General features: G+C 43.0%; 1 protein-coding gene across 1 annotated transcript; it reads left to right on the top strand.

The window, feature by feature from the left end:
* Positions 1-66: 66 nt before the first annotated feature.
* Positions 67-22,884, top strand: CHD1L (chromodomain helicase DNA binding protein 1 like). The gene is made up of 23 exons (XM_054269877.1): positions 67-167; positions 1,774-1,886; positions 2,628-2,734; positions 4,008-4,122; positions 4,472-4,503; positions 6,562-6,643; positions 7,892-8,054; positions 8,481-8,636; positions 9,733-9,825; positions 10,265-10,361; positions 11,673-11,746; positions 12,841-12,951; positions 14,530-14,644; positions 15,071-15,224; positions 16,321-16,486; positions 17,811-17,956; positions 18,325-18,488; positions 19,093-19,301; positions 20,334-20,432; positions 21,119-21,189; positions 21,441-21,555; positions 21,729-21,837; positions 22,545-22,884. Exons 1-23 carry the CDS (start codon positions 71-73, stop codon positions 22,621-22,623), a joined length of 2,667 nt encoding a protein of 888 aa, XP_054125852.1. The 5' UTR covers positions 67-70; the 3' UTR covers positions 22,624-22,884.
* Positions 22,885-23,882: the final 998 nt, after the last annotated feature.

Genomic DNA, 23,882 nt, shown 5'->3' with positions numbered 1-23,882 from the left:
GCTGGCCCCGCCCGCAGCCAGCCTCAGGCGGCGGGAACGGAGCGGCGGCGGGCGTGACTGACGTCCCGCCATGTCCCGCTTCTTCCAAGCGCTCCGCCGCACTGGCGGCGCCCGGGGTGGGGGTCCGGACGTGCAGGAGGCGGACGTGCAGCGGTGGGGGCTGACAGGTCAGCGGGGAGCCCGGGGAAAGGGTCGGCAGGGAGCCTCAGGGCTGTGGGTGCTGTCCGAGATGGCGGGAGGCGGCGGAGGGGCCCAGCGCTGCCTGGCGCTACCCAGCTCATAGAATGGCTTGCGTTGGAAGGGGACTTGGAAGATTATCCAGTTCCAACCCCCCTGCCATGGGCAGGCGCGCCTCCCTCTAGACCAGCTTGCCCAAAGCCCCATCCGACTTGGCCTTGAACACCTCGTGGGATGGGACATCCACAACTTCCCTGGGCGACCTGTTCCAGTGGCTCACCATCCTCACAGTAAAGATTTTTTCCCTAATATCTAATCTAAATATACTCTCTTTTAATTTGAACACATACTCTCCTGTCCTGTCGCTGCAGGCTCCTTTAAATAATCTTGCCCCATGTTTCCTGTAAGTTCCCTTCGGGTACTGAAAGGTCTCAATTAGGTCACCCGGATGCCTTCACTTTTCCCGCCTGGACAACCCCAGTTCTCTCAGCTGTAGTTGTCTGAGCTCTGTACCAACAGCCCTCAGGCCGGAAATAAATAAATAAAAGTGCAAATAAAGTGAAAGTCAAAGTGAGCTGCAGCTGCTTCAGAGATGGCGTTGCTGCCATGCTCTCCGTTCTGTGTGAGCCCTCCCCGGATGCCGGATACGCTGTCCTTGGCTCTGTGGGTAGGTGGGTGTTTGGGCCAGGGCTGAGCTCGGCTTTAACCCCCGCAGTGCCTCCGCACAGCCTCGGGCAGCTCTGTGCTTCGGGACAGCACGGACAAGGGTTGGCCTGTTCAGTGGCCTCGAAATGGGCCCGAGTTAAAGTGCTTTCCACTGCCTGGAGGGTGATGTTAAAGGGGAATGCCAGGGCAATCCATCCTGCCCGCACGTTTTCCTTAGCCTGCTGGAAATCCTCACTTCAGTCCGTGGGTTGTTTGGGCTTGTGTATCCTGCGGGCTGGTGAGTTACTTCATGCACTCAGTGTGCACATTGTCCCCAAGAGGAGAGGGCAGCAATGCCACAATACAGAGCACTTGAGTCCAAGCACAAGGAAAGGTCTTGCCAACTCCTATGTGACTTGTTTTGTATTCATTTTGACATATTGTGCCCCATAATAAGGAGTATGATGGTGGTAGTAGTCACAGGTGGCCTGTAATGGAGGTCTGCCTTAGCTTTAAGTACAGAAAATCTAGAAAACATCTTGTTGAGAAATTATTATTATACCATAATAGATTGTGACAAACATTTCTGGTAGCCTAAAGCGTGTCCCTGGCTCTAGTACTTACATATTTTAAAAAGTGTTTCAGGCTGAAAATCAAGCTGTCTTTTAGGAATTCAAAGTACCAGCCTAATTATTAGATCAGGTTCCTTGTACAGTCTGTTGCAATGGCTCAGGGCATTTTTGTGTAAGTTTCTGAATATGCTTTAATTTAATTGCTGTAACACTGGGGTCTTTGCTGTCTGGGAGGGTAAACCAGCTTCTGCTGAAGGCTGCTGTGCTTTTTCTGTAAGGCAGATGTTTGGGAAGGCCTGTTGTGGGCAGGACCCGTTTCTAGTGTGTGTATGGAGTGCATTGGGTGACTGTAAGTGTAACAAATCATTTTTATTGCCAGGCATTAAACTTCGTCCCTATCAACTGGAAGGTGTGAACTGGCTCGTGCAATGCTATGAAGTCCAGCATGGCTGTATCCTGGGTGATGAGATGGGCCTTGGGAAGACTTGTCAGGTGTGTCTTCTTCTTCTGGAAAATGATCTTTGCTTAAATTTTTGGGTTTTCAGCCTAGTGTTTCTGCAGAATGAAAAAGTACCCTAATTATTCTCCCCCACCCCTTCAGAATTCCTTAGTCAAGTGAGAGCTCATTGTCTTTTTTGTCACTCAAGTCCTGAGTTAAGTCCTCTGTAACTCTAAATAGGTTTCAGGGTTTTGTAAAAAGATGAGTGGCCATTTTATCCAAACACCTTAATGCATAATTCATAGTGTGCAGAGTTGAAGGCACAATACACAGCCAGTACAGGGAAAATAATGTCCTTTTGATGCCCTTGCACCCAGGGGATTTTTGTGTTCATCCATACATGGATTAAAAGTTATACATCTAATTTTTTCAGAGGTTTGTTGGAATTTTTTTTCTAAGTATTTCCAGTGGGTTTAAGTTTTGTTGGAAAATGACTGTTTGTGCTTTGGATCAGCTGATTTTATTCAATAGGTCTTAAATTACAAATAGTTTTAGAAAGTGATGCATGGTAGACCTAGTTTGTGACTATGCAAGAAAGGGGCTTCATATATTGAGGTCATGTTTTAGGAGCTAAGCCTTTTTGTCTGTATCCCACTTGATCTTCTGTTAACTCTGATTTGTGATAACCTATGGAAGCTAGCTGCAAAGCTCAGCAAGGAGACGGCTTATGTAGGATCAGGCTATCGGGTTGAACCCTTCCCTTGTTATAAAAAAATATTTTTCCTGCCTTTTAGACCATTTCTCTACTTCTTTATTTGACAAAAAAGTTATCCAACAAAGAGAGATTTCTGATACTTTGTCCTCTGTCAGTTCTGAGCAACTGGAAGGAAGAGCTGGAGAGGTAAGTTTCAACAGTTGTCTGGCTTACTACATTATTGCTCAGACTTGTAGTTGCAAAGTTTGCAAGTTGCAAGATTGCAAAGATTGTTTTCAAATATGCTCACTCCAACACTTTCTTTTTATCCTTTCAAAGGGATAGAAAGTAAAAAGGGAAGCTGCTACTAAACCAAAAAATCAATGCAGCCTATGCAGTTAATGCATAGTCTTTACATGCTGTGGTATACATGAATCCATCCATCCTATATTATTGACTGACTTTCAGTCAAAATGCCTCCACTAGCTCCTTGCTTTTTATTGATTTGTAACCCTCCCTACTCAGCCTCTCTTAGGCAAAATCTGCTGAAGGCAGCCAGGAATCTTCATAGTAAAAGGTAAGACCCAGGCTGGAGGGCATGCTCACATATGCACATAAAATACATCCCACCTGTGCATGCAGCCCATCCTCACTGGGGTAACAGTGCTGATGTGTATCAGGGTGACAGGCTGCTGTGCCTGAAATGTGTACATCTGTGGTCTCTAGCCCACAGACTCTTTTTAAGAGGAAGGGCTAGAAGTTAAAGGTTAGAACAGAAGTCTGTCTGTGTGGCCGTTGGCTGATGCTGTCTCTCAGCATCTGAAGTCATCCAGGTTACATTCTGAAGTGAGCTGGCCTGATTTGGATAGATTTTGTGTTGGAATAGTTGGGGGAAAGTGCATTACTTCATAGATCAACAGTGCAGATTTCCAGAAGGAATATTAGGTAGATAACAGTGGTGGGAATAAATGAGGAGGAGTTTTATGGTCCCAACAATTGGAACTGGCTTTATCTGCTTTTTGACTGAGACAATATATTTTTGAGACCCTGACTTTGACCTCTTTGCTGCAGACATTTTTGTCTTTATTTTAGTATGATTCAGGCCAATTCTTTGGCCTCATCTGGGCCAACTGTATTCATTCACCTGCTTCTTAGGAACTTTTTTCAGTTCAGAATAGCAGTTAGGTTATGAGACTGGTGTTCAGTCATCTGCCTTGAACTCTTACATCTAAAGGAATGCTGGTTTATTTAGGACTTGTCCAAACCAGAGCCAACAGCTGAGGTGCCAGCCTGATATGAAAATTATGAAGGAGTGGGATTCAAAAGCTGAGAGCCAGACACATCTCACAGGAGTGTAGGATGTTTGGATAGGAATTCTCATCATTGTGCAGTGGCTGTGTTTGGTAATGAGGTCCAGGGTCATAAACACATGAAAAGACTTAGCTTGGCTCACTGTTTCTGCTCTTTCTCTTAACAACAGGTTTGCTCCAGGTCTTTCTTTCATAACATATGTAGGCAGCAAGGAAGAGCGACCCAAACTGCAGGAGAATCTGAAAGGGGACTCTCACTTCCATGCACTCCTGACAACATACGAGGTGCGTGATGTCTTTGTCACTTCAAAGGGAGGGGCACAAGTTTTCCTTGCCTTTTTGGTTCCTCTGTACCTCCCAGTTCATGCCTTGTCAGCCCACAAGTGTTCTCACTTTTATCCTTCTAGTTCTCTTCCCCCCTCTCCCTAGGTAGAGTGTGAGTGAGAGGGTGTGTGATGTTAAACCATGACATGCTGAAGATGTCATGTAGCTGTCATTTTTTTTCCTCAGGTAGTGCCTTCATTCCACTCTGCTCCATTTCACCATAGTTTGCAAGCAGACAGAAAAGTGCTCTGTTTCTTAACTGGTGTATTTACTTAAATTGTAAGTCACAGTTCATTTTATTTCATTGCAGATTTGCCTGAAAGATGCAGCATTTCTAAAGCCGTGAGTCTGGTTTTAATTTCTTCAAATTTAAGTCTGGATATCTGTCAATGATTTCTTAAGTGGATATTTGTATGTGCAAGATTCTGTGTTGTTTCACAAGAGACAGGGATGTTCTTGGTTTGTGATTAGAGCTTTGCCTTTTCCAACTTTCAGTCTTTAATGTCAGCTAAAATATATGTGAACTTCCCCCAAGGACAGTTTTCAAGCCAGTTAACTCAAAGCACTTAACTCAAAGCACTATGACACATAGTGACTTAGAGCAGTACATTAAATATCAGTCCAGCAGAGGACATCCTCAAGAACTTCAGGTTATAAAGGTATTAGTTGCAAAATTCACTGAAACTGACCTGCATTAAATAACAGTGATAATGTGCTATCATATCCTGAAGTTTATTACCTCCAGTCACAACTGTGGAGGGCTTATGAAATGTTATGCCTTCTACAAAGACTGATTATTCTGCTCATATTCAGCCTGTAGGAGGTACTGTCACAGTCATGCAGAATTCCACAGGCATCTGCACTTGAAATGGGGAGGAATTTTCCTTTTTTCTTAGCAGTAGTGCCAGTGCCTTGCAGTGGTTTCATGACAAATGCTGGGGGCAGCTATGCATAATGAATGGCTCAGTATCTTTGTAGAAGCACAAATCCAGTGGCCCCTGCTGGCACAGTTTTGTGTCAGCCAGGCCCACAATGGGCACCCTCCTGTCTTTCAGCAAAGCACCTGTCCTTGGCCACTGCTGGAAGTAGCAGACTGCTGCACATTATGGTAGAAACCAGGTCTCTAATGAAAGGTAGCCATGACTGTATTGTCCTTACAGTTTCATATCATGCTCTGCATTGCTGCATATTATTCTATTTATTTTAAAGTGTAGCACCCAGGGAGAGCAAGTAGCCAGCCCTAGTATCACAGAAATGTCAGCTCCAGAGTAATTTCCTACTTCTAAAGCTAACAACCTCAAAGCCACATCACTCAAATTTAAGGTTTTGCCCTTTAGTCTTCCTTCTGAAAAAAAGTGGTTGCTAATCATTTGTACCTTGCTCTGTGTGGGAGCGTTTGGAGCACTTTGTAAGGGAGGGTCAGAGTTATCAGATGTGTCCCCACCACTACTCTTTCCAAGCAGTGTAACAGCACAAATGAGTTGAACAAGAGCCATGCTGTAATGGAATAAACGAGGGATCAGACTGCTCTGCACATGAGCTTCTGCAGTGCTGCACAGTGCAGAGTCCTTTGGCAATTCAGCTCCTGAGCTCATTGAATAAGAGTAATGACACTTGATTGTTCTGGCAATGGAGAACCTCTCTGATACAGCAGAGAGGGAAATCAAGGCAAATAAAAAGGCTATTTAGGAAGAATGTAGGTCACTGTGATTTCAAATGTTGTATTCCACGGGGAAGAGAAGTGTGTGGGTGAGAAAAGATGGAGGTTCATGCTTTTCCTCCCCTGGAAATGACTCTGATGTGGAAGTTGAAACCCTAGTGATAGGGAGGCACAAACATTGAGGGTTGAGAAGATGTGGAGTTTGAAGTAAGCCTTGTGGATATACTGGATCACCAGTGATTCTGCAGCCTGCTAGAGGACACTCTGCATACAGCTATATGAACACAGAATAAGTTGAAGCTCCTGTCTTGGGTGATTTGCAAAAGCCTTGGGATCACTCTTACATCACTGCCTCATGATTGTTGCTGCGTTTTTGCACAGGTGCTAGGGCCTAGTTTCATGTCTCTTTCTCTAAATCAGAGACCTCCTTGAATGTTCAACAAACCTGTGTTCATGTCATTTTCCTGATAGTAACAGGGGTGGAGAGAGAATCAAGAAATTCAAGTGAATTTTGTTAGTCTTGATTTCAGAAAAAAACTCACCCAGTTAACAACCTCTGTTGGCTCTTCAAAAACAGTACCTGTGAATTGCACCCCACTTTTGGTGTTTGCTTGTTGTTCATGGGGTGGGACCCCACCTCAAGTTGAGCCAAACAGAGTGACCACTTACTTCAGTCTTTTTGTACTTACAAGAATGAATTGTCAGCCCCTAACTGAAGATGCTCTTTTTTGCTTATTCAGCTTTAACTGGGCTGCCTTGGTTGTAGATGAAGCCCACAGACTGAAAAATCAAAATTCTCTGCTTTACAAGACACTTTCTGAGGTAAAGTAACTCATCTTTCTTCTAGTGTCTTAAGACTTTTCCCTTTTCAGATTCTCTGTGAATCAATGTGAATCATCCCTTGTTTCCATCAGAGCTGGTGAAAGGATTCCCATATTTAGTGGCAGAGAGATAAAGGCCTTGTTGGCTTTGCATGGCAGTGGGCAGTATTTGGATCTTCCCTCTCATTCTGCTTCATGTTTGGGCTTGCCATGTTGGAGCAGTTTGAAAGACTTGGAAAAGTAAAGCAGCCAGACATGATGCTGAGCCACAGCTGTGCTGCTGCCAGAGTAGATGTCTGGCTGACCTAAGCAACAAGAGGCCATCTCCAGCTCTGGCAGGGTGAAGGAGCCCTTACCTAGCTCATGAAACCTCAAGTCTTGAACTACTGACTTCCACTGTCCCATTTAATGGAGCCACCCTTGTTTACAGGAATTAGGAGAATTGCTCCAGCTTCCAAAGCACCTGGCCAGAGCAGCCCAAATGCCTGAGTGAAGGCTGCACTTCCTGTCATGGCAGTGAAACATCAGCGTTTGGTGTGTGCTGGCATCAGCAACAATGTACTACAATACACCTTGGAAAATAGGGGGTTTTATTGAACTCCTGAAAGTCTTATATATTCTGAATATATTGTCCATGATGTCTATAATTCAGGAGCTTTGGTTATAATCACAAAAAAATCGACGTGATTCACCTCATCTCTCCTCCTAACCTATTTTCTATTACCAAACTTGAGAGAAATTTGTATTTTTCCAAAGGTAAACATCTTTCTCAAGTCTCTTTATGGGGATTACTGTGAGCAGCATGGACCTGATAATGTTCCTGTGTTTGTCAGAGTTACTAAGCAAACAGAAATGGAACTTAGTCTGACGCAGTTTCATTTCACTGTCCTATTCCAACCGCATTTTCCAGTTATCCTTCCTTATCTAACATCTAGTGTGTGGTATTAGACTGCAGACTGCATGGACCTGAGCATTTTAATGGAGTCAGTTTTGTACTTTGTTCTTATTTTGCTTACACTGAATTCCTTGCACTGGTGCCAGCCCAGTCAGTTTGGAGCTGTTTGACTGTCACACTATACCTCGTGTTTGGATGGTTTTGGCAAATCTGCTGCATTCTGTGAGCGGTTCTGTGCTGCCACTCTTCTTCTAAGTTAAGCCTAAGAGTGGTGTAGGTGGACTTGTTATTAACTAACTTTTCATTACAGATACTTTTTCCTAGTAACTTTGTATTATTGCTGGATTTTTTCAGTTCTCAGTAGGCTTCAGCCTGCTGCTCACGGGCACTCCAGTCCAGAACAGCCTCCAGGAACTGTACTCCTTACTCAGCCTTATTGAACCTGACATCTTTCCCCAGGAAAAAGTGAAAGAGTTTGTTGAGTATTACCAAGTTATTGAAAAGGAGAATGAGCCAGGTCAGTAATAAGCAACATTGTGTTTCAGTCAGAACCAGCTTTTATCTTGACTAGGAAACAACCATGTTGTGTCCTCTTTATTTGCTTTCTTTTAATGGTGACAAGCTTTAAAACAAGGCCACAAAAACTAATGACTACTTTTAAGGCAAGAGCTTTCTTAATGTAGCTCCCAAGTGTTGCAGGTATGCAGCTATGTTTGGTTTCTCTGTTTGTAAAATGTGGCTTGAATGGTTTCACCAATAATGTGAGATTCCTTTTACATTTATTTTGAAAGTGTACTTCGGAAGGTATTGTATAAATTCCTCACCTTTAACACAGTACTCTCCTCTGGTTTTGTTGGTTTTGGATGGGGGGGTTTTTTTGTGGGTTTTTTTTTTTTTTTTGATAGTTTTTTGTTTGTTTTATTTTTTCCCTGCCTCTGCATAGCCAAAGAATTGCACAGTCTTCTGCAGCCATTTCTACTTCGGAGAGTCAAATCTGAGGTGGCTGCAGAGCTGCCAAAGAAGGTGGAAGTGGTTCTGTACCATGGAATGTCAGCTCTGCAGAAGAAGTACTACAAGGCCATTTTGACAAAAGATCTAGGTAACTGGGCATTTTGAAGTCTATTAATTATTTTTAAAAGCAAAACTAATTCCTGTTGTACATGCAAACAAATTCCTGTTGTACATGCATGCTCTGTTGTAAACAAGCAGGAGTTACTTTGATCTGCAGAGTATGTACAGAATAAATATGCCAAATTTGGGTTGCTTAATTTTTGATTTTAGCTTGTGGCAAAATAAAAGACATATGTGTTGATCTGTTGCTCAGGTATTGTGAGCTAGGAAGGCTCAGCTTGAGGATCTGCTTTGGGCAGTCTCAAAGTAATTAAAGTAATTAAAGATACTTATCACAAGGTAAGCCTGCTCCTATTTCATGTTTTTGTATTCAAACAAAAGGGTGGTACAAGAAATTTTCGATCTGTGGTTCTCTACAAATTTTCTAATAGTAGCACAGATGCCATAAAGCAAATTTCAACCTACTGGATGCAGATAGGAGTTTTATGGGAAACTGCAGGGTTATGTAGACAATGCAACTACTACCATCATGTGGCTTGTGAGTGCTTATTTGTTCCAGGGAAATTAAAACTGGGGAGTTGCAGATGCTTTGTTCTTCTAAGGCATTCTAGCACTTTGCATGAACATCACCTGGAAATCTGAAACTTCCATCTTCTACTCTAGTCAGCGTATGTGCATGCATTTTTTTTGTTCCTCACAAAAATGCAACAAGGAGATCTCATTGCCCAGGAGATCTTGACTGTGCTGTATATTTTTTTTCTGAAAATGCAAATGAACTGCACCAAATTTCTTTTGCTTATTTTGATGATTTCACTCAGAAAAATTACAGTGACCTTTTCCAGGGAGTCCAGAAAGTTCAGTGAGTCTGACAAGGCAAAGTAGTGCTTACCAGGGTCTTATTTCTAAAAGCTTGTCCAAAAAATCAGGGAAATTTTTTTTGACCCATGAAAACAGATGTATTAGTCTTGAGATGGGAAATACAAATCCAGATGTGATTCACAGAGAGAAATACTTCAGTGCTGAAGCACTTCAGAGCAGTGCTTAGTACCAAGACATTCCCAGCCACAGCCATTAATGGAGCATGGGCTTCCCTGCTCTGTTTTTTTCTCTGCTCTGTGTTCCAGATGCGTTTGAAAATGAAACGGGAAGGAAGGTTACACTCCAGAATGTCTTAGTTCAGCTTCGGAAGTGTGTTGCCCACCCATACCTCTTCAATGGTAGGAAAGCACTGTTCTCTTTTGGAACAGAAAAAATCACTTTCTTGATTTATACAGTGGTTTTCTATTATTAGTGTAATGCTTAGAAGAAGCAAGTAATAAACACTCTTGTATTGAATCAGTAGCAGCTGTGAGTTTGTGACCAGTTCCAACACATGACAGTTCATCAATAATGACAAATAAAGTAGGAGACTGTGTGAAGTCTGAGTTTCTGACTGCAGCTTTCTATTTCTATGTCTTCTGTCATCTAAACAAAGAAATCACAATGCTTAGTGAACTACTGAGGGTGTCATTTGGAGATAGAGAAAGACCATCACTTCTCAAGCAAGCATTGTGTGGCTCCGCTCAGCAAAAGTGACAGTGCAGACACACTGAGGCTTACCACAGATTGTTATTTCTGTGGTATTAACTGTGCTTTTGAAACTCCTTTCTGTTCCAGGTGTTGAGCCAGAACCCTTTGAGATTGGAGACCATATTGTGGAAGCCAGTGGCAAGATGTGTTTGTTGGATAAACTCCTTTCATTCTTGTACGCTGGGTATGTCATATGGGGATGGGGTTGACATAGGGAGAAAAAGTTAACTGGGAAAGCAAACTACATTATTTAGCCATAGACTGAGCAGTTGTTCTTCACCACACAAGCACTGACTTATTTATTCCACGTTACTCACTACCTGAAAGAAGTAAAACAAGCTGTATTGGAGATGGTAGAGGAACCTTGAGGATTACTGCACACTGCTATGTCTGGCCAAAGCATCTTGTATTCAGCTGGGAGCAGGTGTGCTAACAGCATTGCTATTGTTGTTGTATTATGGACACAGATTTTCAGGAGCATTTTCACCAGCATTTCTCAAAGCATTTGACTAATTCTCTCACATGCTCTCATATTTGCCATATTTGAGAAGCTGGGACAATAACCATGTGACTTGGTATTCAGCATATCTGCTTTGACTGTGAGTTTCCTACACCTCAGTTGAGTTCCTTTGTGCTAGCGTATCTGTGTTAGCCTGGGAGGCACAATCCATGGCAAATGGGAAAAAGAAAAACCCAAGGATAAACTGAAACTTCAGAAGTTTTGGGATTCATGTTCACAACCCCTTGTGTTGTGCTCTGGTGAGTTCAGAACCTGGAATTCAAAGACCAAAGGACAGAGCTTCAACAGCCCTTGTGAAGTTCTGATGTGGCTTCGTTATCTTTTTCCTGCTGTGGAGCACGTTGTGAGTGGCTACCTCTCCACTGCATGTGTTTGCTGCAGGACCAGCCCTGTGCAAATTCTGCACTTGAGAATGTCTGTGTTCTGCTCTAGGGTGAAGGCTGATTTAAATACAGCACTGTCTGAGGCCTAGGGCTGGGAGGGAGGAGAGTTGATTTCTTAACACACCTTTTTAGGTAGTGTTTGATCTTTGAAGGTTATTTGCTGGAGAAGATGTTCTGCTGTTACAGAGATGCTGATATTACATTTTCCCAGAATTTCAGATATGCATGGCAGTGTGTGATTTGAGAGCAGTCATGTGGTGAAGAAAACCTCATCATAGGCTGAAGCTGGGGTCCTTTTAGGCAGGCTCCTCACCAGCCTGTATCCAGCCAGCAGCAGAGTTGTGCCAGAGCCCTGTTACTTCTCTGACTCCACACTCTGGACAGGGCAAATGATGATGGCAGATGGAGCTTAACTGATTGCATTTAGATGTGCAGCTGAAAATGTGTGATAAGGGAACGGGCTATGATTCTGGGAGGCCTTGCTGTGTAACGGGGACTGATAATGACTGGTTAAGCCATTGTGACCCCCAGCAGGCTGTGAAATGCTGTCACAGTGTGCTGAGGATCACAGGGTTTCCTGTTCTTCTTGCAGAGGCCACCGTGTGTTGCTCTTTTCTCAGATGACTCAACTGCTCGATATCCTGCAGGACTACATGGACTATAGAGGTATGTTCTGCACACTCTGATAGGAGAGGGCTTATCCTAATGATCTCTGCCAGATATTGTTCCTGTGATTTTGGTTGATCCGCCTGGGATGGGGAAAGAAATGTGATGAAGCTTTATAAGATAGGTTCTTATAAGATAGGGACCATATTCCTGCAGCAGCTCTGTGAGTTGGAGGGTCTTGAGTTCAGCTCTTTGCTGTTACCAGCTTCCTGAAATGAGCTGGCAGTTGTGTTCTTCACAGTAGCTTTTGTGCCTTGATGAAATGGAGCTAACAAATGGCAGCGTAGCAATGTTTCATTATATGCCTGTGTTCAGTTGTGTACCTGTGTCCTGAAGTAATTGCAGTAAAGGCAGTAGGCTTGCTCTAGATTCACTTTGTCCAGCACAAAACACAAACTGAGCCACAGTTATACCAGGAAATTAATTTTTGATTAAAACAGTTGTTGACAGTGGGGCCCCAAGATGTCTGAGGGCAGGTTGGATCAGACCATTTTTGGCAAGGTTAGCAATGTGTTCTTGGGACGTTTTCTTTTGTTTCAATCCACGTGGCTCCATGCCTACTTAGGATTTCCCATGAAAGAGGCTTTTGTTTGGTGTTTATGGTTTTGGACGACTAATAATGTAGGATAAAGCCAAATGTAGTGCCATATCCCATACTGCATGCTCACAGCAAAGCACACTGAAGGCCGTGGGAGTTTGGATAAGGAGGATCTGATGGTTCTTGGCCTGCTTTGTAGGGCCAACAGCCAGCACAGCATAGTCTGAAATGGGACTGTGTGCTAATGTTCTTTTACTTAGGCTCTGAATTTTCCTGTTGTGTTTCCAAGCAGTAAATTAAATGTTAGGAGTCTCTGCTTCAGAGTCAGCTAAATTACTCTTTACCAACAGTCAATCTGGAAGTCAGGGTCATTACCTCAGTTTATACAAGGTTTAACTGGGAAAAAATGAAGGAATTGAAGGCAATTAAATGAGAACCAAGCCAGGTGGATATGACACAAAAAGATTCAGGACAGCAATGAGACAATAGAGAATGAGGTAAGAGGGTAAGAGCAAAGGCAAAGTTTCAGAAACATTCATGCTGTTTGTTTGGAAAGGCTACAGCTATGAGCGGCTGGATGGCTCTGTTCGGGGTGAGGAGAGACACCTTGCCATCAAGAACTTTGGTCAACAGCCCATCTTTATCTTCCTGCTGAGCACCAGAGCAGGTAAGTAAGGAGAGACAAACAAACCATCTTGCTTCTGCACTCTTATTTTATTCCCTCTGGCAAGGTTTCAGGGAATTCTGAATCCCCCAGAGCCTGCTTGTGTGGGGGATTTTTGAAGGAGACAGGACACATCCTGAACTTGGGTCTTTCATCTAGGACATCTGGTTTCTGTGCTTTCCTTTTGGCAGTTGATGCCAAGATCCTTTTCGTATTGCAGCCTCTTGAGTTTATTTTATTCCAAGTTCCATAATGCCTGTCTCTGTGCCAGTTTGAGCTTAAGGAATCTCACTACCATTTTATTTCTGCAAGCATCAGTCTTTAGGCAGGAACAGACTTCCTTTAAGTAAGCTGGTGGAATTGCTTCTCAAGTTTGCTGAACATGGACATGCTCTTTAGCTGGCAGACAGACTGAAACGAGAGTCTTTTACTGTCCCAAGGCTGCAGAGAACTCCATGGAACTGCCATCTGTGCTGCTTCCCCTCCTTGCTCCCTGGGCAGATCTGTGCTTCTACACAGTTTCAAACCTCCCTGTCTTTCTGTTCAAACAAGCACAGAGCCAGGCTTCTGCTTGTCTCCAGAGGAAGAATCCACACTGCTTGGTCTCAGACATCAAACTGGAACCAGCTCTTCCTTTGGGCTTCTGGTTAAACTTGCGTTGATGAGCCTACACCACAGGGCATAGAGGAGAGCATGCAGTGAAGGGAATACCCTAATGCTGGATGTGTGTCAGGGATCTGTGTGTCTGTCACCACAGTGCCTGAGCTCTCCCTCCCATGCCAGCGACACTTAGGGTTGTTTTTTACTGCACACTGCTATGTCTGGCCAAAGCATCTTGAATTCATCTGGCAGCAGGTGTGCTAACAGTATTGCCATTGTTGTTACATTATGGACACGGATTTTCAGGTGCATGACTGTCTCCACTGGCAGGGATATTCTGATTACAGGGAACGTGTCTTGTCATGAGCTGGGGGAAATGTAAGGCAGCAGACTGTCCCCTGTTAACTACACAATGTGGTCACAGTAGAGTTATTTTAAAATGTAAAATTAACTGGGTTTTAAATTTTTTTTTTATTTCATGAGAGCCCAAGTTCTAACCTCAAAACCTTTAGGTCTCATAAACTCCTGGTCTCTGATTATTGTATAGTTTGGCTTGGTGTTTTCCACTGTTTCAGTGGTGTATTTACAGCTGGTTCTGTGCTGCAGCCAAGTCATGACTTGGGCAATTCCTTAGGGGTTTCAGGGAAGCCCATCCTTGCAGGGATAACCTGCCTGCCAGCAGAATAATTATGTCTATGTTCATCAGTCTTGACAATCAGTCCCTTTTGCAGTGGTTCACTCACACCCTATGTTTTTTGACTACATTGCATTGTACAGCTTCTTTTTTGGACTGCTGCAGAAACCTGGAAGCTGGAAATGCAAGGCTTACCCATCTGTCTAGATCCTTATGAGACTTAGATTTGAGTTTGAGAGATGGATTGGATTAGATACAGTTGATCAGATCTGACGGAACTTTGCACAGCATAAATTCTCCAGCTCCTCCTTTATTTTCTGTTGGTGACCTTCTTCTTTTGTTTGTAGGTGGAGTTGGCATGAATCTGACAGCAGCAGATACAGTTATTTTTACTGATAGTGATTTTAACCCACAAAATGACTTGCAAGCAATAGCAAGAGCTCACCGGATTGGGCAGCACAAGTGAGAAATGTCACTACTTGTGGTTGGTTCCTAACTTTCTTGGCCTCTCAGTATTACTTTCCCCTTCCATAGGCAGTGGAAGGTTAAAGTATGAGAATAGATTGAAGATCAAAGGGGAGCAGAGAGGATTTTGTGTCTTCATTTTCCAACTGCAGCCTCATACAGTCTTGTCCTTGTCATGTATCCAGGGTGGGAACTTTGTAAATTTGGAGTAGGAGATGGAGGGTGGAGGTTTGTCTGCACTTTTGCAGTGAGCATTTCTCCTGTGTCAAGCAGAATTGTATCAGCATCACATTTCTGCTGATTATTTTTGCTCATTTTGTTCTTGCCTTCTTTACCTATCAAAGGAGAGGGTGAGGGGATAGTAAATACCTTAGTGCACCCTAAAACAAAGTAAGTAATAAGAATTTTCTTAAACTTTTCAAGGCCTGTAAAAATTATCCGTTTGATTGGGCGAGATACAGTTGAAGAAATCATCTACCGAAGAGCTGCCTCGAAGCTCCGGCTGACCAATGCCATTGTTGAAGGGGGACAGTTTGCTCTAGGAGCACCCAAGTCTCAGGCAACAGCAGAGTTGCAGGTAAACCAGAGTTGTATCCTCAATTTGACTCCAGTAACCACCTTAGAAATGTGCCAGAATGTTTCTGTGTTTACGCTGGATTTGAATTTCTACAAAGAGTTGTGCATTGACATGACAGCTTTTGTATGTAGGAACCAAAATGACATCCCAGGTCCAGACAGCATCTGATGTTTGAAGACAGTTCTTGCAATTTTGAAGTGCATTCATTGTGGAAAAAGGGTGTGTTCTCTTGGAGAAGAGGGGAAGACAGAACCTTTCTTTGTCTTACTTGCTTTTTAATTATAATTAGTGGAAATTATAAAATGTGGAAGCTGGGCTCATTGTTTCTCGAACTGATCTGTCTCTGGTGCCTTTCTCTCACAAACAGAGCTGATAAGAGGTCAGGTGACAACCTAGTCAGCTTTTGGTTGTTAGTCTGAATCTCAGTCAACCTTCTTTTGGCCTCTTGGCAAATACAGTGTCTCAGGAGTCAGGGCATGATTTATAATTCTGACCTGAAAGCTGAGGTTTGTGTTGAGAACTTGGATTCAAAACATCAAGCGAAGTGACATTTAAGGGAACATATCCCCTGCATGCAGCTAAACCTAGTAGAGGTTTGGATTTAGTGTATCCTTTCCCCCTCTGCCTGCCCTTCCTGCCCCATTTGTGTGTGTCCAGCAATTAAAGTTTCTGTGGGAGAAGTGGAACTGAGCCCATAGGAAATTCCATGCTGTTATTTTTCTCCCCTTGGATTTTTATGGTATTTAGGCTTTTGTTTTAAACGGGCTGAGGGCAAAAGCAAGCCTGGCCTTTCTGGCTATGAAGAAAGCTGCTTGAATGCAGTCAGTACAGTGCTGTTTTGTCATTTAGCCCTGAAGAAAAACGACTGCTCAAGTCTGGATGAGTTATGATTATGGGAGATATGTTGTTGGGGCTTGTCCTGTCAAGTGCTGGGAGAATGGGGCATATTAAAAAATAAGTATTTTGACAGGCAGCCTTAAAGCTTAGGTTCCACCACTCATACATCCTTTGCTTTTAAGCCTGAGAAGCTTGAGACATGGGATTGACATGGAATTAGAGGATAATAATGCTGAACTTCCCCTTCTCTTTGTTAAAGCTGAGTGAAATCTTGAAATTTGGCCTGGATAAATTGCTCTCCTCTGAGGGAAGTACTGTACAGGATGTGGAGCTAGAAAACATCCTTGGAGAGACAAAAGGAGGGCAGTGGATAATGGACACTGTGCTGCCACAAAAGGAAGAGAATGAAGAGGAAAATACAGAGAGTAAGTTAAGAATCTAAATAGCTGTGTCACTTGAGTGCTAGTAAAGAAGGCTTCCCAGGCAGGGGTGCATTTTTCAGGCAATAAGTAGAAAAGCAGAGTTGTAATGAAGTTACTTGGATTTTGTTTGTGGCCTATCCACAAACTTTACTTCCGAGTCTTTATGGGTATTTTTGTTCTTTTTTTCTGTTCTTATTTGCCTGTTTGTAAGATAATGTTCACAATACTTGCCCAGTTTTGGTGGCTGAGAGTTTAATTCCTTTTCATATTTTAATACCTCAGATGGAAATTCCTGAGAAATGGGGAAATATTAATATTGTAGCTACTGCTTTTTCCACAGAGAACCATTAAGATAGATCTACAGTTTTGGAGATGTTATAGTAAGTTAAGGAAAGGCTGTGTAGCAGGTGTTTAATTTTGTGTCTCCAAATAAAGGATTCTTGGCTATGAAAATCTAAAAGGTGATGTAAGAAACACAGAGTCATGGTGTCTATAGAACTGAAACAAACCTACTCTGTCTTCAAAACTCTACTTTCCAGCCCAAATGTCACCCAGTTGTGGTTAATTTTTCATTAAGTAGCCGTGTAGTACCTGAAAATAAATTCTAAGGATACTTCCCTCTTCCAGTGCCTTCTTTCCCCAAGAAAGACTGAATTTTTGTCTGGGTACAGAGCAGCACTTAAATATAAATTTGTGACTGAAGCTGAAATGTGGCTCTGCAGGACAGTTATTGTCCATCCAGGAGCAGTTCCTAGTAATGAGTAATTATTTGCTGAGAGTTAGCAAAGAGTGGTATTTTCTGGTGGTGACTTAAAAGAGGGGCAGTGGTACCACACTGTGTAATAAGTATAGGGAAAATAACTCACATGGTGAGCAGCAGCCCTGGGCTGCCAGAGTTCTGTGCTTTCATTTCATTTGGGAAGTCAAAAGCAAAAATTTGCTTTCCCTTTTCAAGAGCTGCCTGTAACTACATGGCAGAGCTGAATGAATTCTCTACTGGCAGAGATGGAATGATCAAAGAGAACAGCGATGGAACCACAATTTAAAATAATTAATTAAATGAAATAGGAAGAAAGCTTCCTTGCCAGTCTAAACATGCTAAATTATCTTAAATTAAAAGCTTTTGTCAGAGGAAGCAAATCTTGATTCTCCTGTTTCTACATGATACTGACTCTGGTCATACCAAAAAGTTGTGAGAGTGAAGATCTTTCTCTGCTAAGGGTAGAAAAATGTCACAGAAGAGCCAGATTTGGTTTTGATCTCACAGTTCATTTTGGATGTTAGTAGGTTTCAGTTCCTTTTCACACTTTTAAATTATTTTTTAAAGATCACATGTACGTGTATGAAGGCAAAGATTATTCAAAAGAGCCCAGCAAAGAAGACAAAAAAGCATTTGATCAGCTTTTGGATCTTCAGAAAGCATTGATTGAAGAGACCAGTAAGGAAGGGAGAGCTCTCCGGAACAAAGCAAACGTAAGGCAGATGTGACAAGGAACATGATGCTCTTTCATTTGCTTGTGGAAAATGAAACTTGGCAGTTTTCTCTCTTTACCTACAGCTTGCAGAAGGCATGTTAAAAGATTTGGATGTCAGTGTACTAAAGTTGGCTCTGGAATCAGGGCTTGACAATTCAGCAATTCTGCTAACAGATCTGAGATATGCTGTTGAGGGCACTTCTATAAACTCGGGTCACAAAACCACATATTATGTGATAATTGAATTCTGATGATTAAGACTTGTGGGAAAGTAAACAAATGGGAAAGGAATGTGGGTTAAGGAGGGCATCAGGCATGGCTTTCAGATGAGCACTTTGTTTCTGTGGTACCTCTTTCTTTCTCCAGGCCCTTCTCACAGGCCTTCGGGAGCAGTCGGCCAGGAGGAAGCACTTGCTGAGTGAAGAGGAGCTGGAGGCTCGGAGGAAGAAGCGCCAAGAAGCAGCAGCAAAGAGAGCAAAGCTCATGGAGGAAAAGAAGGCAGCAAAAGCAGAGGCAGAGCACAAGAAAAAGTATGGTTTGTATTGCATCTGCCACTTGTAAATCGATGTCTGTTGCACTGTACTCTTGGAATGTGTCTGATTGATGGAAATAATATGCTCAAACTGCATAAAAGGGGGATGTGAAGGTGGAAAAATGGCTTGAGTCCCTAGCAGGGTTCTTTCCTCCTGAATACCATGCCTGACATTAATTCATAGAGGATGTCCTGAATAAGAGCCCCATGTCTGACTGTACAATCAAGGAGCGTTTGGGAGAAGCTTTCTGAATGTCACAGTTGGCCCCTACAGATTGCTCTGACATCTGTGACTCTCTGGCACATCTTAACTTTCTCCTTCTTGTTTCCCAGGTGTTCTTCCTTTTCACCACTACAAGTAGCTCCTTGTCCTTTGCTATGTGCTCACTTTTTCCATGCCTGCAATTGGCTTATCACATTGGCATGTGGCTCCTAATATTATAAAGAAGAACTTTGGTAACTGTTGTTCTGGCATAAAATGGGGAGGGAGCAGAGGGAATGCAGGTCTAGGTCTCCTGTGTTTCACTGCAGTGATTTAAACCAAGCTGTGTATCCCCATCTTTGATTTTCATTGAACATCCTCTTTCTTCTCTTGGTTTCAGGATGGCCTGGTGGGAGGCCAATCATTACACATCTACCTGCCTTCCTTCAGAGGAAAGTGGCTCCGAGGAGGAGTTTGTGGAGGACGAGTTGGAGCAGAATGTGGATTTAGATTACAAAGATGGAGACCAGAACCATATTAAATATGTCATGGGAGATGTAACCCACCCCCAAGCAGGAGAGGAAGATGTCATCATTGTCCATTGCCTAGGTGGGACTTGTGAACAACAGGAGTATTGTTGGGTGGGGTGAACAAGGGAGCTGAATTGTCCCTAATGGTTCCACAGTTTCTAATTCTGAAATAATTTGGATTTGAGTCTGACTTAATCTCAACTGGTGCAGAGGCAATACAGCTTTTATTCCAGCCAGTATAACCCACATAAGTATTAGCAAGATGTGCAAGGGTCTTTGCATGCTTGCTCTGGATTTATAGGTAAACCTCTTCAAAGGGGCCTGTAGGGCTTGAAATTTTATATCTGTGGCTAAATAGTGGCAGTTCCTGAGAGCAGGGCCTTTTGTTTATCCTGTGGAAGCTGTAGGAATCAAACTGAGATGCTGAAATTCATCTTTTTCCAGTCAGCAGAGAGAGACAGACACTTCCAGAGGCTGAGGTCAGAGTTTCTTGGTGGTTGTCTCTCAACACTGACAGTACAGAGGCTCTAGGCTAGTCTCCCAAGTTAAGGCCCTCTTTTAAGGCATTAAAGACATTAAAAGGAGTTCCTCCTGAAGCAGTGTTGGAGCTGCTCTCTGTCCAGGGCCACAGCAAAACATCACCATCTGCTTTGGCTGATGTTACACTGTACATGAAAGCTCATGTTTGAAGTGCAAATGCCCGGTAGAAGTGAAAGACTGCAAATGTCAAACACCTGGTGTGGGAAGCCCTAAGCACCAATGTGGGGACATACTACATGCATGCTCTCTGTACCTATATGTATGTATGTGAGGATACTGTCAGGTTTATATGCTCAGTGCTATGGTTAGTGCTTGTTTCAGCATTTTCAGTGAAGAGTAAGGAATTTTTCTGTAGAGTATTTCAAGGAACTGTGATAAGTTTGTTTTTCTCCAGGGCTGAGGTTTGTCCTTTAGGATAGTCCCTTGAATAGTGGTTCACTTAAGTTTGTATGTAGTTCCCATATCTGGTGTTGATAATCATTCATTGCCTGTGTACAGAGCAGGTGCCTTTCCTGCAGGGGTGGTCTCAACCTCACTTCTGAAAGGACTCTAACTTGTTATTCCATTCTAGATGACTCCGGCCGCTGGGGAAGGGGTGGTTTATTCACTGCTCTAGAGGCTCGTTCTGATCAGCCCAGGAAAATATATGAGATGGCAGGAAAGATGAAAGGTAAGAGATTAAAATATGACCTGAGGCCAAGACACTTGAAAGAGGTAAAACCCCAGTGACACTGCAGGAGTGAAGTGCCTGGATACTTCAATACTCATGTGTTTTACTCTTTCTGTGGACATGTGCATCCCTAACTCTCAAAGCAGTACCTCAGCAGGTGCTATGACTTGGCTTGTTTGGAGTGTGAGAACTCTGTGTAGGGGCTGATCATTCCAATCCATCCTGCAAGTCATAAAAAAGGGGAAAAACTTGTACATTATTCACAGAGTGTTTTGCACTAAATAAGACAGAGCACTGCATCTTCTGTCAAAGTGCTTTCAAGAAGGATGAAAGCCACCTCAGGCACCATTCAGCTGAGCCTTTGCTTCCCTCCAAGCACTAATCTTTTCCTGAGCATATATTAACAGTTTTGAGATGCCTGCAGCTGGTTAGGAATTAACGTCTTGCTATAAGATGGAGCTGTTGATCTTTCTAATTTCCTGCAAGATGCTTTCTTCTCATTTCAGTGTCTCTCTTTCCATTTGTTGTCTTTAATTGGGATGTGTGTGTGATTGTGTGGCTCAGGGGAAAATGTTTGTCTGCAGAGAATAATACAGAATGTGACAGTGAAATCACTGCTTCATTGACTGCTTGTTTACTCTTCAGGACTGATTTTTTATTGTTGTCCTGTTCTTTTCTCTGGACAGACCTGGAGTTAGGAGGAACCCTGCTATTCCCTATTGATGATAAAAAATCCAGGAAAAAAGGACAAGATTTGGTGAGAATGAGAAGCTCTTTCCTGTTTTGCTCTATCCATATGTTTTTGAAGCTGTGTGAAATGAACCTTATGTCTTTTTCACAATAATGGCACTGATTACTGAATATGGCTAAGTTGCAGTTAAATATTAGACATAATGAGTTCTTCATTTATGAAAGGTAAAAGTTAGTAATGCAGTTTTCCAGCACTGTCACTGTGTCTCTTAGTACTGTATATAGATTGTATTTCAAGTTATTGTGTTTTCTCCTTAGCTGGCCTTGATTGTAGCTCAGCACCGAGATCGGTCCAACAACTTGTCTGGCATTAAGCTGTCAGCTTTGGAAAAGGGCCTGAAGAAGATTTATTTAGCAGCCAAGAAAAGGAATGGTAAGTGTCTGTGCCGTAGAACAGCAAATCTGTACATGTGTAGTTGCACCTAACGATGATGACCAATTTCCACCTCTCTGCTGTTTTTTTCTGAAGTGAAGTGAGGTCTCCATTGCAGATAGGCTGCTCAGAAGTATTTCTTCTGTTCTTTATTGTCTCTGTTCCCTCCTCAGCAACAGTGCATCTCCCACGGATCGGGTATGCAACCAAAGGCTTCAACTGGTACGGCACCGAGCGGCTCATCCGAAAGCACCTGGCAGCTCGGGGCGTGCCCACTCTTGTGTATCCTTTTGGAGCGTGTCTCGTTCTGTTCAGCATCTAGTACTGAAAGGATCCTGTAAATATCTTGGTAAATGCAAAGCAAGGAAGTGAGGCGAGGCACAGATGCCACAGTCCAGCTAAAAAACCTGGTTTCTCTCACTTTGCTGTCAGTATCCAGTATTTCTGACAGCATCCAGGTACTCAAAGCTTTAGCATTTTGGGTGATAATGACAGATGAGTGTGATTCAGCGTGCCTGTCAGGATTTGTTAGAACCAGGTGCTAGTCTTCTGTTGACAGCATGGACTTACCTGTATATGCCACATCTGTGGGGGTGACATGACTGGAATTTCAGATTAATAGAAGTGACTCAGAAAGCAGCAAAAGTGAGAATATAAAAAAACATTACAATGTTTTTTATATCACCAAACAGGTGATAGCCTGCTTCCTTGGCTGAACGTGATGAAAATTGGTGTGTTAGGACAGGCTTAGGAAGGCTTTCACCTTCCAGGAAAGGAAGCAGGTTTACAAGGAGGCTCTGTTTTGTCACTTCTTTTGGAAGATGTGCATTTGCTATACAAACACTGTCAGCAATTCTATGAAACCAAAAACCTGAAACAAAGACAAAAGTATTCAGAGTATTCTGGCTCTCTTCCTTGGTAAATCTGTTAGTGGACACGTTGTCTGGTACTTTTTGACACTTGACAGCATTTCCTTGACATTCTATTAGATACTACTTCTCTAGGAATAAAGGTTCTTCCTCTGCTTCACAGCCATATTCATCTTCGACAACAGTCTCAAAGCCATGAAGATGGAGTAATTTCACCAAGAACATGCACAAAAAGTGACCATCACTCAGGCAGTCCATGTGCATTCATGTCAGAAACATGGGTTGCACAGCCATTATTCACACCTGTACCTGTCTGCTGTGACTGGCCCCAACATTTGCATGTTGTCAGTGGCTCTGGAGTGGAATGAGATTCTCCCTGGCTTCAGAGTCCAAAGAGGAAAGATCTTGGCTCAATCCCAGACCTCTTTCAGAGATGGAAAATTAAACTTTTAACTGATGGCCCATTGTTATCCCTTACATTAAGTTATTGTTAGGGCTTGGAGTACAGTATTGTTTAGCTGTATTTCCCTGCCCCCTCACTCCCTCTCAAATTTCATACCTTATCTCACTCTACCTCTTTTCAATCAGCTTTTTACTGGTTACCTGGCATTCAGTCTACATATCCACACAGAGCTCAGCAAAAAGGAACCTGTCAACTGTATGATAACCACACAGGATAAATTGTTAATACTTTTCTCATTTCTCAGAAATCCATTTCACTTGCATATGTTCAAATATAAAATTTAGCTGCCTAATCATGTGGTTATAGTCTAGCAAAATGCTGACCAGTATCCTTGGCAAAGGTGTGCAAGGCTGCCAAAATTTGAGACTGGCTATAAATGATACCTTTCCTTCTCCCACAACTCTTATTTCATTACACAGCTTTTTGTGGCAGCTGTAGGGCAAAACCGGTTCCTTACTGCTGTCTAAAAAACTGTGTGAAAGGTTCCATGACCCTTTGATTCCCTTTTTAGGGTAAAGTTTTTGATGTTGGCTTTGCACTTTTGGGGTAAAGTTTTTGATGCTGGCTTTGCTCTACTGCAGGAGAACTTTCCTGTTTTTCACACTGTTGACAGTATTATTAGCCAACATATTTTTAGGGTGTTTTTGTACAACCAGGCAATTAGTAGCTCTCCTAAGAAGTGCTGTGACCAGGGAGACTTTGAGGTGCCAAACTTAATTGAATTTGAAGCTCATCTTCCAATAGGAAATCACCCCACAAACAGTGGATGTCCCTAAATATCTCATGGCCAACATACATCTCACTGGCTGCGTTTACACTGCCCCTGTGGCCCCATCTGCTTGTTTAATAATTCCAGGCGTGCCATGGCTCATCATGCTGCCTGGTGTGCTCCACACGAGGAGAAGCCCTCCTGAGCTGGATACTCAGGAGGGTACCAAACAAGCCCATGGGATTCATTACCTCCTCTGACCCTGCTGGAGCTGAGGGCAGCCAGT

The sequence above is a fragment of the Melozone crissalis genome, unplaced genomic scaffold (assembly GCF_028551555.1).
Source record: "Melozone crissalis strain CALT ecotype California unplaced genomic scaffold, PUWL_Pcris_2 ptg000008l_1, whole genome shotgun sequence".
Classification (NCBI taxonomy): domain Eukaryota; kingdom Metazoa; phylum Chordata; class Aves; order Passeriformes; family Passerellidae; genus Melozone; species Melozone crissalis.
The sequence above is the reverse complement of the archived record's forward strand: the minus strand, read 5'-3'. Positions and strand labels throughout refer to the sequence as shown.

Bases quoted from the DNA above. Each gene is read 5' to 3' on its own strand.
- CHD1L (XM_054269877.1), top strand. From the start codon at position 71: ATGTCCCGCTTCTTCCAAGCGCTCCGCCGCACTGGCGGCGCCCGGGGT. The intron at 9,826-10,264 runs GTAGGAAAGCAC...TTTCTGTTCCAG, and splicing joins CCACCCATACCTCTTCAATG to GTGTTGAGCCAGAACCCTTT. The intron at 21,190-21,440 runs GTGAGAATGAGA...TTTTCTCCTTAG, and splicing joins GGAAAAAAGGACAAGATTTG to CTGGCCTTGATTGTAGCTCA.